The sequence below is a fragment of the Theropithecus gelada genome, chromosome 11 (genome assembly GCF_003255815.1).
Source record: "Theropithecus gelada isolate Dixy chromosome 11, Tgel_1.0, whole genome shotgun sequence".
In the NCBI taxonomy this organism is placed as follows: Eukaryota; Metazoa; Chordata; class Mammalia; order Primates; family Cercopithecidae; genus Theropithecus; species Theropithecus gelada.
Window position 1 is genome coordinate 71,048,371 of NC_037679.1, and position 13,168 is coordinate 71,061,538.

Sequence of the window (13,168 nt, forward strand, 5' to 3'; positions counted from 1 at the left end):
GGCAGAGGTTGCAGTGAGCCGAGATTATGCCATTGCACTTCAGCCCAGGCAATAGTGTGAGACTCTGTCTCAAAAACAAAAACAAAACCAAAACAAACAAACAAACTAGTGTGTGTAAGCCCTCTCCAGCTCATCCCTGATTACAAGTAAGAATCCTAGGAAAAATATAAAAAACAACCACTTGAAGACACTGAAAAGTAAACAAAAATAGGTAGATTGTGGAAAGGAGTCAAACTTGGAGAAGTAAACTGAACAGAAGAAGTGAGTTTCCCAAACTTTTTCCTCTCTTTTCTCTTAGTTTTGCTCAAGCATGTACCTCAGTCATGATGGTGCTCAATGAAGGCACCTCCAACTCTAATAGAAATCTATCTTAAGGAAACAGAGATCAGAAAAGGGTCCCCTTTGGGCAGGAAAGTATGGAGGGAATCCTAGAAGAAAGGCAGTCAGGAAAAGGGATGCTTTAATTCTGTGTATTAATCCAAACAAGTCTCAGCCTAACCTGTCTACTATGCATGTGCATGACAGTCTCAAACCAACACAGCCAAGGCTTATAGAACTAAACTGAGATGAGACCAAATTTACATTCTAAACCTAATCAGGTTGCCTGCTAAAATAAAAGTATTAACAATCTCTAGAGAGTTACAAAAGGACCCAGATTCTATGCAACATAGTATTCATGACATCTAAGATGCAATCCTAAATTACCTGACATACAAAGAATAGGAAAACGTGACCCATTCTCATGGGAAAAGATAATCAACAGATACCAGCCTAGAAATGAACCAGACATTGGAAATATCCAACAAATATTTTTAAAAGCAGCTATTATACTACATAGCTCAACAAGGTAAAGGAAAACATATCTGAGGAAAACGACAGAGCGAGACTCCATCTCAAAAAAAAAGAAAAGAAAGTAACATTAACCACATCCATACCAAGCACAAAGTAAATATTATTATTATTATTTTTTTTTTTTTTTTTTTTGAGACGGAGTCTCGTTCTGTCGCCCAGGCTGGAGTGCAGTGGCCGGATCTCAGCTCACTGCAAGCTCCGCCTCTCGGGTTCCCGCCATTCTCCTGCCTCAGCCTCCCGAGTAGCTGGGACTACAGGCGCCGCCACCTCGCCCGGCTAATTTTTTTGTGTTTTTAGTAGAGACGGGGTTTCGCCGTGTTAGCCAGGATGGTCTCGATCTCCTGACCTTGTGATCCGCCCGTCTCGGCCTCCCAAAGTGCTGGGATTACAGGCTTGAGCCACCGCGCCCGGCCAGTAAATTATTATTAATGAACATTTTACAGATTAGGAGACTGAAGTTCAGAAAGATTAGGTACTGGCCAAACATTACAAAGTTAATCAGGTCCAGGATTCTAATACAGACTTTTCTGATCAAAGACTATAATTATCTCAGTAAACAATACAGTCTTAATTCTATTTAATTCCTGAGGTTATTAGCGGGACTGAGCAAAGTATGACTCTAAAACTTTTTAAACTCATATGAGATTGGTAATATATTAGTGTACAGATTTTATACCACCAATTATATATCATTAATTTCTTACTAAATTGAAAGAAATTACCCCTCTAGTAACAAATTCCAAAGGAAATATCTAGCAGTGAGCATAGGCTGCATTTTAACCTTTACTTTTTTCACACCACGTCTCAGAAATATAGAAGCAGTATTATATACTAATGGCATTATGTGAATTAATCCATTGGTAAAATTCATGAAAGATATACAATCCATATATGATTATCTGTAGTATTTTCAAAATCCAATGTTCATTTTATTCTTGTAACACAAAACCATCCAATCATTTCAAATGATGTTATAGAAAAGTATTTCATTACCTGGAAATATGGTCACAATATGCTGAGTAATAAAAACAGGTTATAAAAAAGTATTCATTGGCTGGGGACAGAGGCTCACACCTGTAATCCCAGCACTTTGGGAGGCTGAGGCTGGCAGATCATGAGGTCAAGAGATCAAGACCATCCTGGCCAACATGGTGAAACCCAGTCTCTACTAAAAGTACAAAAATTAGCTGGGCCTGGTGGTGCACGCCTGTAGTCTCAGTTACTCTGGAGGCTGAGGCAGGAGAATCACTTGAACCTAGGAGGCGGAGCTTGCAGTGAGCCGAGATTGCGCCATTGTACTCCAGCCTGGTGACAGACCGAGTCTCAGTCTCAAAAAACAAAAAAAAATAATCCCAGCACTTTGGGAGGCCGAGGCGGGCGGATCACGAGGTCAGGAAATAGAGACCATCCTGGCAAACACGGTGAAACCCCGTCTCTATTAAAAATACAAAAAATTAGCCGGGCGTGGTGGCAGGCGCCTGTAGTCCCAGCTACTTGGGAGGCTGAGGCAGGAGAATGGTGTGAACCCGGGAGGCAGAGCTTGCAGTGAGCTGAGATCATGTCACTGCACTCCAGCCTGGGAGAGAGAGCGAGACTCCGTCTCAAAACAAACAAAAAAAAATTAAAGAGTAAAGATAATATTATTTATCTTTTTGCTTCTCTGAATTTTCAAAATTTTCTATAATAAATAAATACTGTTTTTGTAGGAAAAAGATAAAAGCTATTGTTTCAAAATGTAACAATAAATAAATGGGTCTCCACTTCCCAAGGTGAATCATCTTTGTTTCTATTTAGATCTGAGTGTGCCTTTCTTGCAAGGTGCAGTGACAGTCTTGTAGCACTTACCTGTCCAACTGCTTGTAGGTTATAGCAGATGATGTCCTTATTTGCTACTGAAGCTCCATAGAGAAGTGTCTCTGTGAGCCAGCAAAGTCCCAGGAGCAGGTCACAGAAGCTCAGATAAAAAAGTGGTCTTATCTGTCAAAGTAATAAAATCCTCATTTCATACATGATGTAGCTAGGAGAATGTTAACAATGTAACAATTCTTACATTTTATCTTTGTAGTAGGAAACTGGCATCATTTTTCTGGGGCCTCTGCCATTGGCTGATTGTGGGGAATGCAAATGAAGACTACAGATAGGAAGGAATCTATAACATAACTACAGTTATCCCAACTGTTCTGGAATCAGAGTACTCATGGATAGATTAGTACTGAAACTTCTTACTCATAGGGACACTCCTTTCTTAGGTATAGGGTTAAAAAAAGAGTGGAAAGATGAGAAATTTTGCAGTGGACATGTACCACAAGGAGACAATTGAGAGTGCTTTAGTGGCACAGGCAACATCTACTTTTTTTTTTTTTTTTTTTTGAGACAGAGTTTTGCTCTGTCACCCAGGCTAGAGTGCAGTGGCACAATCTCAGCTCACTGCAAGCTCCGCCTCCCAGGTTCACACCATTCTCCTGCCTCAGCCTCCCAAGTAGCTGGGACTACAGGTGCCTGCCACCGTGCCCGGCTAATTTTTTGTATTTTTAGTAGAGACGGGGCTCCATCGTGTTATCCAGGATGGTCTCGATCTCCTGACCTCATGATCCACCCGCCTCGGTCTCCCAAAGTGCTGGGATTACAGGTGTGAGCCACTGCGCCCAGTGGCAACATCTTCTAAATATAAAAAATGAGGTAGTCTGCTAAGTGTTTAGGGATGTGGCTGAAGACTTAAAGAAAATGAAAACATGTTTACAGTAATAAAAAGTCAGGGTAAAAAGTCAGTAATAGTAAAAAATGTCAGAATGAACTGTACATGTTGCCTTTCAATTTCTGACCACACTGGTGAAATCTGTCTTCTTATCCTTCTCCTTTTGGCATCCCCATTCCCACTTATCTAAAAATAGTTTTGGTCCTTCTATGGAGAAAATTATAAAACATTTATTGAGGGACTCCTAAAGGAGGTCTAAAGTGAAGAAATATGTCATATGCTTATAGATTGTAAGACGCAATACTATAAAAATTTCAATTCTGCCTAAATTGTTCTATAGATTAAATGCAATCTCAATGAAAGCTCAACCTACTTTCCTGTGGAACTTGACAAGCTGACTCTAAATCTCATGTAGAAATACAAAATATCACCCTGTGAGCCGCAATCCAAGGGAGTAACGGTTGGGTGTTTGCCATCTTAGGGAGAAGCTCTCATCCATGGCACACCTGGCATGGGCAAACCCCTTTAATGCACCACACCTGCAGCTTGTGGACAATGGCCTCACGGACCTCCACAGCAGCCCCACAGGACCCACAGGCCCCCCTTACTGCTCTCTTAACCTGGCAGCTGCTGCCTTATAAAAGTACGGTTGTGAATTTGACTCCACGAAGTATTATGCACTGTGTGGTTCTCGTGGGGTCTTAGGTTGTGGTCTGACACACACTGTGGTCATTCCCCTAGGTTTAGTGAAATGCTGTATGCAGGTGGATCCCCAAAAGTACAAGGGCATATTTAATGGATTCTCAGTTACACTTAAGGAGGATGGTGTTCATTGTTTGGCTAAAGGACGGGCTCTAACTTTCATTGGTCACTCCATGCAGGGGCTCTGCAAGTTTGGCTTTTATGAAGTCTTTAAAGTCTTGTATAGCAACATACTCCCAGAGCATGTTATCTCTGGTGCACATCACTATACTTGGCTGCCTCTGCCAGTGCTGAATTATTTGCTGTAACTGCCCTATGGAAGCTGGTAAGGTTCAAATTCAAACCCAACCAGGTTAGACCAAGACTTTGAGGGATGCAGCTCCCAAGATGTATAAGGAAGAAGGCCTAAAAACATTCTACAGAGGGGTTGCTCCTCTCTGGATGAGACAGATAGCATATGCCATGATAAGTTTGCCTGCTTTTAAGGTACTGTTGAAGCATTGTACAAGTTTGTGGTTCAGAAGCCCTGCAGTGAATGTTCAAAGGCAGAGGAGCTGGTTGTAACATTTGTAGCAGGTTACATACCTGGAGTGTTTTGTGCAATTGTTTCTCACCCTGATGATTCTGTGGTATTTGTGTTGAATAAAGAAAAAGGTAGCAGTGCTTCTCAAGTTCTCCAGAGACTTGGATTTAAAGGTGTATGGAAGGGACTGTTTGCCTGTATCATTATGACTGGTACTCTGACTGCACTACAGTAGTTTATCTATGATTCTAGATGCCAGAATCTCTGAAGAAGAGGCTTGGGTTAACTCAGCAGATAGATCAAAGCAAATGTGGACTGAATCTGCCTGTTGATCAGTGTTGAAGAAAGTACAAAAGGAACTTTCATATATTTGACAGTGTAGGAAATTGTCTATTCCTGATATTATTACTATAGTACTCTTGCTTAAGTCAAGAATTTCAAATTTACTATTGAAATAAACCCAATTCTTCATGGAAAAAAAATACAAAATATTAAGATAACCAAGACACTCTTAAAAAAAAAAAGGAGAACTTGCCCCACCTCATCTTAAGACTTATTGCGGGATCTGGCCAGCAGCCTGCAATGCAACGGGGCTCTTTCTTTGTTCCCAGACGGATCGGCAGGTTGAGAAATAAAAGACAGACACGAAATAGTGAAAGCTGGGTCCAGGGGGGTCACCACCTTCTGGTCCTGCGATGCCGCCAATGCACTGGATATATCAGCATTTATTATTAAGTTTAGTGAGGGCGGGGGCAGGTTAGTGAGGGATTTAGGGTGATTTATGAGGTGAGATGATCACATGGAGATGAAATAATTCTTTAACATAACATCGGTATGCAGAAGTGCAGTATACAGAGATAAGAATTTAAATATAGTGTGTGCGTCAGCAATTTCTAACAGAGCCTTGAAACAGAAACACAGTCTATCCATAATCTATGTTTAGTAAGATACTAATCAGCAATAATAACTGCAGCAAAAGCTGGTTGCAAACAATCAATAGAAACAGGACATGAAACAACCGGTTAGACCACAAATTCTCAGAAAGGAGTATGCCTTAACCCTAAAGAGACCTAGAAGAGCTGTGGCAAGATAAAGGCGTTTATAACCCTATCTTCTCCATATGAACAGGTGCCCCTCATGTGTCCATTTATAGGCTCTCCACAAGGGTCTCATTCCATTCCCAGAGCTATGAACATCTGCTTTTCTGGGATAGGAATCTTGGTGATGTGAAACCTCCCTGACTGCACATCCGTTTATAGGCTCTCTGCAGGGGGAAGCACATCACGTGCTGTTGGCTCATTTTGGCAGTCCAACCTGACATTGTCTTTACACAGTCCTGCATGCAATTTTGTATTTACAATAATCAGGAGCATTTAATCTTTTATTCCGTAGCAACAGTTTCAGGGGGTCTCCCTACAAAGACTAACATAGACCTAGAGAGAAGATACTGTGGTACTAGTACAGGGATGGACAAATAGGTGAATAGAATGAAAATATCCCAAATTAAGCCCAGCAATATATATATATATCTCTGATGTATGATACAAGTGACTTTTTCAATCAGTGGAAAAGGGACAGTCTTTTCAAAATATGAAGCTAGAACAATTGGGTATCCATACAGGGAAAAAAAATGAAATTAGGCCCCTACTTTGTATCACACTACACTCAAAAAATCAGTTCTAGGACAGGCACGGTGGCTCATGTCTGTAATCCCTGTACTTTGGGAGGTGGGCAGATCACCTGAGGTCAGCAGTTCAAAACCAGCCTGGCCAACATGGCGAAACCCCATCTCTACTAAAAATACAAAAATTAGCTGGGCATGGTGGTGGGCGTCTGTAATTCCACACTCAGGAGGCTGAGGCAGGAGAATCATTTGAACCCAGGAGGCGGAGGCTGCAGTGAGCCAAGATCGCGCCACTGCACTCCAGCCTGAGCGACAGAGTGAGACTCCATCTAATCAGTTCTAGGCCAGGCTCAGTGGATTATGACTATAATCCTAACACTTTGGGAGGCCGAGGCAGGAGACCTGCTTGAGCCCAGGAGTTCAAGACCAGACTGGGCAACATGGTGAGATTCCATCTCTACAAATAAAATAAAACACAAAAAAATTAGCTGGTCACGGTGACATACACTTGTGGTCCCAGCTACTTGGGAGTCTGAGGCAGGAGGATCACTTGAGACCAGAAGGTCGAGGCTGCAGTGAGCCATTAATGCATCACTGCACTTCAGCCAGGGCAACAGAACAAGACCCTGTCTCAAAAAAAAAAAAAAAAAAAAAAAAATCCATTCCAAGTGGTTTAAAGACCAAAATGTGAAAGGGCAAAAATGATAAATCTTTTTTTTACATTCTATGTCATTTTATTCCGTAGCAATAGTTTCAGGGGGTCTCCTATGTTAGTAAAAAGACTAACATAGACCTAGAGAGAAGTGCAAGCAAACCTCACCTCGTTTTGCCCTCCTTTGCCCTGCCAAAGACTTTTGATATGTTTTAACATCTCCCTATACATAGGGTCCTTTCCTTTCCTTTTCCTCTTTCCCCCTTTCCCTTTCCTGGGAGTCCAAATGGCCATAAACATATGAAAATATGCCCTACCTTATTAGTAATAAAGGAAATGAAAAATTAAAACTACAATAAGAAAATAATTATATACCCATGGCAAAAATTTTAAGTCTGATAACAGCGAGTATTAATGGGAACAAAAAGCAACAGGACCCTTTATACACTGCTGGCACAACCAGCTGGAAAAGAGTTTGGCATTAATTTAGGGGCAGTGGAAATCCTATGACAATTCTGATATTGGGCAAATACACTAGATAAACTTGTTCATCTGTGCACCAGAAAACATGTACAAGAATGCTTATAGCAGCATAATGTACAAGAATGCTTATACAAGAATGCTTATGTACAAGAAAACATGTACAAGAATGCTTATAGCAGCATAAGCAGGTAAATAAATTCTAGTATATTCATACTACAGAATACCAAACATCAATGAAAATGAAATGACCTCGTGCTCTATACAACGTGGATACATCTCACAAATAATATTGAGGGATAAAAGCAACTCACAAAACAATACATACAAAAATACATATAGCATTATTCCATTTATATCGAGTTCAAAAACGAGCAAAACTAAATTGTTTAAACATACATACATTTCTGGTAAACTGTACATAAGAGTAAAAAAATGCTTATCACAAAAATCTGGATACTGATTATCTCTAAAGGTGAGAGGGAGAGCTGTGATTGGGAAGAACCTCAACAGGTATATGTCTGGAGGTACAGGTAATGTTCCATTTCTTGTCACTAGTGTTTGTTTATAATCATTCTTTAAACAGTACATATATGTTTCATGCATTCTAGTTCATGTCTGATATATCTCACAATAAAAAAATACATTTACAAATTTTAAAGTCCTGGCCAAGCACTGTGGCTCAAGCCTATAATCCCAGCACTTTGTGAGGCTGAGGCGGGAAGACTGAATGAAGCCAGGAGTTCCAGGCCAGCCTTGGCAACATAACGAGACCCCTGTCTCTACAAAATTAAAAATTAAAAAAATTAGCTGGCTATGGTGGCATGCACCTGTAGTCCCAGCTATTCAGGAAGCTGAGGTGGCAGGATCGCTTGGGTCTAGCAGTTTGAGGCTACAGTAGGCTATGTACTATGGCCTGAGTGACATTGCAAAATCCTGTTATTAAAAAAAAAAAAAAAAACCAGATATTACCTAATACGAGAACTAATCTCCCTATATATACAAAAGAGAATTTCTCATCTCTTTCTCCCAAGCCCACCTGTACAAGAGGATTTTTCTCATATATTTCTCCCAAACCAGAAAAAGAGGTAAGATGCTAATTAATATCTTGTTAATAGGGTTAGATGGTCACATTGCCTTGGCTAACAGAAACATAAACAAGTGAACTAATATGTAATAAAACATTTAAAAGTATAAAGTATTTAATAAATATCAGCTATTATGTTAACCACATATGGCCTTTTCTCTGGGTAAGCTTGCTAAAATTCCAGCTGGATGGCACAGTCACAGATTCTACTGGCTTATGACCTATCACAAGTTTATAACTGTTAAGAGATTAAAAAAACTAAGACTAAATATGAAATGGTGAAGTCAAGAAATATATAAAGACAAATCTCTAAATTTAAAATGTTTTATTGGGGAAGCAAGAATTGTGTTTCAGGGCATACACACAGACTGGGTGGTCTTGGACATGTCTGAAGAACAAAGAGATGACTGAGTTTTATTAGAAAGGGAAATAGTACATGTTATTTTGAAAGCAACCTCACTGGCACCAGAGAAAGTTTTGGGAGTTGGCAAACTCTGATTAGTGAGTGACCATGGTATGTAAAACTGGTCCTAAGAGTCAGGCAAGTCATTTCAGCAACTACAAGGTCAAACTGGTCTCAGGGTTATATTGAGCCATTTCAGTAGCTGGGCTTGTGAAAATATTAATTATTGGAGCAGGTACTGTGTGCTCTGAGAGCTTGTTCCCCCTGGCTTCTCGACTCTGATTTAGTTGGGTATGACAAGAATGATCCAATATATATAATCAACTTTCATATAAATAATCCCTGGAGAAGAAAAGTGGCCATGCAGCTTTTGTGAGCAAGAACATAATTCTGATCATTAATTCAAGAAATAGCCCTATGAGGCCGGGCGCAGTGGCTCATACCTGTAATCCCCAGCACTTTGGGAGGCTGAGGGGAGCAGATCACCTGAGGTCAGGAGTTCGAGACCAGCCTGACCAATATGGTGAAACCCTGTCTCTACTAAAAATACAAAAAAATTAGCCAGGCATGGTGGCACATGCCTGTAGTCCCAGCTACTCAGGAGGCTGAGGCAGGAGAATCACTTGAACCTGGGAGATGGAGGTTGCAGTGAGCCGTGATTGTGCCACTGCACTCCAGCCTGGGCTACAGAGCAAGACTCCATCTCAAAAAAAAAGTTATATATATATACACACACACACACGTGTGTGTATGTGTGCATATAATACACACACACGTGTATGTATGTATATAATATATACACACATATACACACATACACACACGTGTGTATGTGTGTGTATATTATATATACACATATGTGTATGTGTGTGTATANACACACACACATATGTGTATGTGTGTGTATATTATATATACACATATGTGTATATGTGTGTATATTATATATACACATATATATAGCAACTAATAATTTTCACAAAAACCATTTACAATGTTTCAACCTTTCTGCTTAAAACTGTACTATGAGATGAGCAAACAATCCCACAAGATGATTTGAGACATAAAAAAATAAACAAAAGACAACCTATCCAGCATGAATATCCTATTGACAAACACAATGAAGAATTAAAAATCACAACCCACAGTGTGCCACTTTACCAAGAAATGGAACTGGAATGATTTTGGTAGAGGTAAATGCTTCACAACAGTCTTCTTGTGTAGTATAGTTTAATTGTGGTTGTTTAGAACTGCTCTTGCAGGCTAATATTTATACTGTTTTTTTGTTTGTTTTTTTTTTTTTGAGACGGAGTCTCGCTCTGTCGCCCAGGCTGGAGTGCAGTGGCCGGATCTCAGCTCACCGCAAGCTCCGCCTCCCGGGTTCACGCCATTCTCCTGCCTCAGCCTCCCGAGTAGCTGGGACTACAGGCGCCCGCCACCTCGCCCGGCTAGTTTTTTGTATTTCTTAATAGAGACGGGGTTTCACCCTGTTAGCCAGGATGGTCTCGATCTCCTGACCTCGTGATCCGCCCGTCTCGGCCTCCCAAAGTGCTGGGATTACAGGCTTGAGCCACCGCGCCCGGCCTATGCTTTTTTTTTTTTAAGTCATCATTGTAAAAAGGGTAGACCTTTGTAGATTTTTCTAACAATGAAAATATGTAGATACTGGTCTGGTCTCATCATTTAGGCCAATTAATAAAATAATAAATGCATCAAAAAAGTAAAACAAAATCATCATGTGACTAACACAATTCTCCTTGATAAATCAGAGTATTACTCCTCAATAGTGTCTATAAATTTGAATTATTCATAGCTGAAACAATATACAAACAACATAATTAATCAAGTGGTTCAAAAGAAAATTACTCAAATTACCTATTTATCATTTTACATGTAGCAATTACTTTTTAAAAATCCTTTAAATTTTATCTAGGGATAAGCACTCACATCGTGGCTAAGTCCCAAAGAACTTCAAAACATTTTTTAAAAATTCATCCCTGAGAAATGAGAGATAGAAAAATATCTTTAAAAACAGAAACAACAGACTTATGCGTTCTTTTAACAATCTCAGCACAGAGTGAGCTACTATTAAGAGTGAGCAAATATTCCAGTCCTGGAGAGTTATTGCCTCTCATGATCTGATTTTTTTTTTCTTTCTTTTTTTTTGTTTTTGAAATAGGGTCTCACTTTGTCACCCAGGTTGCAGTGCAGTGGCCTGATCTCGGCTTACTGCAGTCTTTCTTTCTTACTTACTTACTTACTGAGCCTTCCAGGCTCAAGTGATCCTCGTGTCTCAGCCTTTATTCCAATAATGACCTAAATAATAACTTCTGCTAGCCTCTCTTCTGAGTCTCTATTTCCTCCATGGATATTCATCCAAATAATAAAAGTAACACAGTTGCAATTGAGTTTACTATTATCAATGGCATTCTCATCACAGTTGTTACAGATTGAATATGGTTCATTAGCTGAGATTTAATTCCTGGCTCCTCCCCAAATCCACCAATTCTCTAGTCTATTATCCAGCCAATGTTCTTGAGGAATCTCTCCTTGTACAGCATGGTGATGGTGCTGACACAGAGCAGGGCTGCCTGCAGCAGTGAGTACAAGGTAAAGGTCACGACCATCCAAGCTCCCCTGAGGTCCAACTGATTCTTCTCTGTTGCCACAAGGGACTTGTCGCCACCATGGCTGGTGCTTTCCTCTCTATTTGTCTTTAATTTAAACCACGGACAGAATAAACCAAGAGCTCTCCCTACTCAAGAGCATCTCTATTTTGTTTTAATTATAAATAATAAGAAAAAAAAGTCATGTCCTAAGCCAAATTAGACCTCAACACCTTATATCTTTATACAGTCCCAACCCACTGTTATGCCAGAAAGTCACCTCGGACAGTAGTTTCCAAACAAGAACAATTTCGCCCCGATCCCACCCTCACAGGGACATTCAGCAATTTTTTTCTTTTTAAGAGATAGGGTCCTGCTCTGTCACCCAGGCTGGAGTGCAGTGATATGATCATAGCTCATTGCAGCCTTGAACTCCTGTGCTCAAGCAATCCTCCCACCTCGGCCTCCTGGGTAGCTAGAACTATAGGCACCTGCCACTACACCTGGACCATTTGGTGTTGTTTGAAGAAATTTTTGGTTGTCACAACTGAAGAACAGAGGGTTTACTACTAGTATCTAGCTGATAAAGGCTGCCAAATGTCCTATGTACAGAACTACAAATAATTATCTAGCCCCAAACCTCAATAAAGCTGAGGTTGAGAAACCCTGCTTTCAGAGATAAAACTTAGCTCTCTCTATTGTGTAACTCATACTTTATTAACTTAATCACATCTGAACTCAAATTCCAGTAAAAGAAATAAACATTAGGAAAATCTGAATCAGAAGATGTTTGACTTAAAATTACTTTAGCAGGCAATGACAATACAGTATCAAGACTTTTACTTTCCAGTTTGACTTACATAGTCACAATCTACCTCTGAAACTTCAAAATCCATTTTTATTGGACATTATATTTTAGTGGTTTAAAAGTGTGTTGGGGAGAGGCTCTGGAATAAGACAAGGCTGCATTCAAATTCCAGCTCCAACACTTACTAGCTGTAAGAACTTAGGAAAGTCCCCTAACCTTACCAGGATTTAGTTTCCTTGTCTACAGTATCATCTATTGTAGACTACTAATAATATCCATCTCAAAGTTTTTTAAGGATTAAATGAAAAATACATTGAAAGCACTGAGCAAATGTATCTAGAATATAATAAATACTAATTTTTTTTTTTAATTTGGAGAGCAATTAGTTAAGAGTATGGACTTTTAAAAATCCTTGCTCTTGGCCGGGCTCACACCTGTAATCCCAGCATTTTGGGAGGCCCAGACAGGTGGATCAGGAGGTCAGGAGTTCAAGATCAATCAGGCCAAGATGGTGAAACCCTGGCTGAGGCAGCAGAATTGCTTGAATCCAGGAGGCGAAGGTTGCAGTGAGCCGAGATTGCACCACTGCACTCCAGCCTGGACAACAAGAGTGAAACTCTGTCTCAAAAAAAAAAAAAAAAAAAATTAGTTGGACACAGTGGCAGTCACCTGTAATTCCAGCTACTCAGGAGGTTGAGGCAGAAGAATCACTTGAAACTGGGCAGCAGAGGTTGTA

The 13,168-nt window shown here is 40.1% G+C and overlaps 1 protein-coding gene and 2 pseudogenes across 4 annotated transcripts in view; 1 reads left to right on the forward strand and 2 right to left on the reverse strand.

The window, feature by feature from the left end:
* TMEM116 (transmembrane protein 116) overlaps positions 1-13,168 on the reverse strand; it is a 50,418-nt gene that overhangs the window by 20,132 nt on the left and 17,118 nt on the right. For all 4 annotated transcript variants that reach the window (XM_025403777.1, XM_025403775.1, XM_025403774.1 and 1 more), the window contains one exon: positions 2,698-2,829. Coding sequence is in view for 3 of the 4 variants with exons in the window: in XM_025403775.1 (XP_025259560.1) it covers positions 2,698-2,829 (132 nt within the window). In the remaining variant the exon portion in view is untranslated. The remainder of the gene's footprint in view (positions 1-2,697; positions 2,830-13,168) is intronic.
* LOC112634178 lies at positions 3,129-5,040 on the forward strand (annotated as a pseudogene).
* LOC112634179 lies at positions 11,391-11,645 on the reverse strand (annotated as a pseudogene).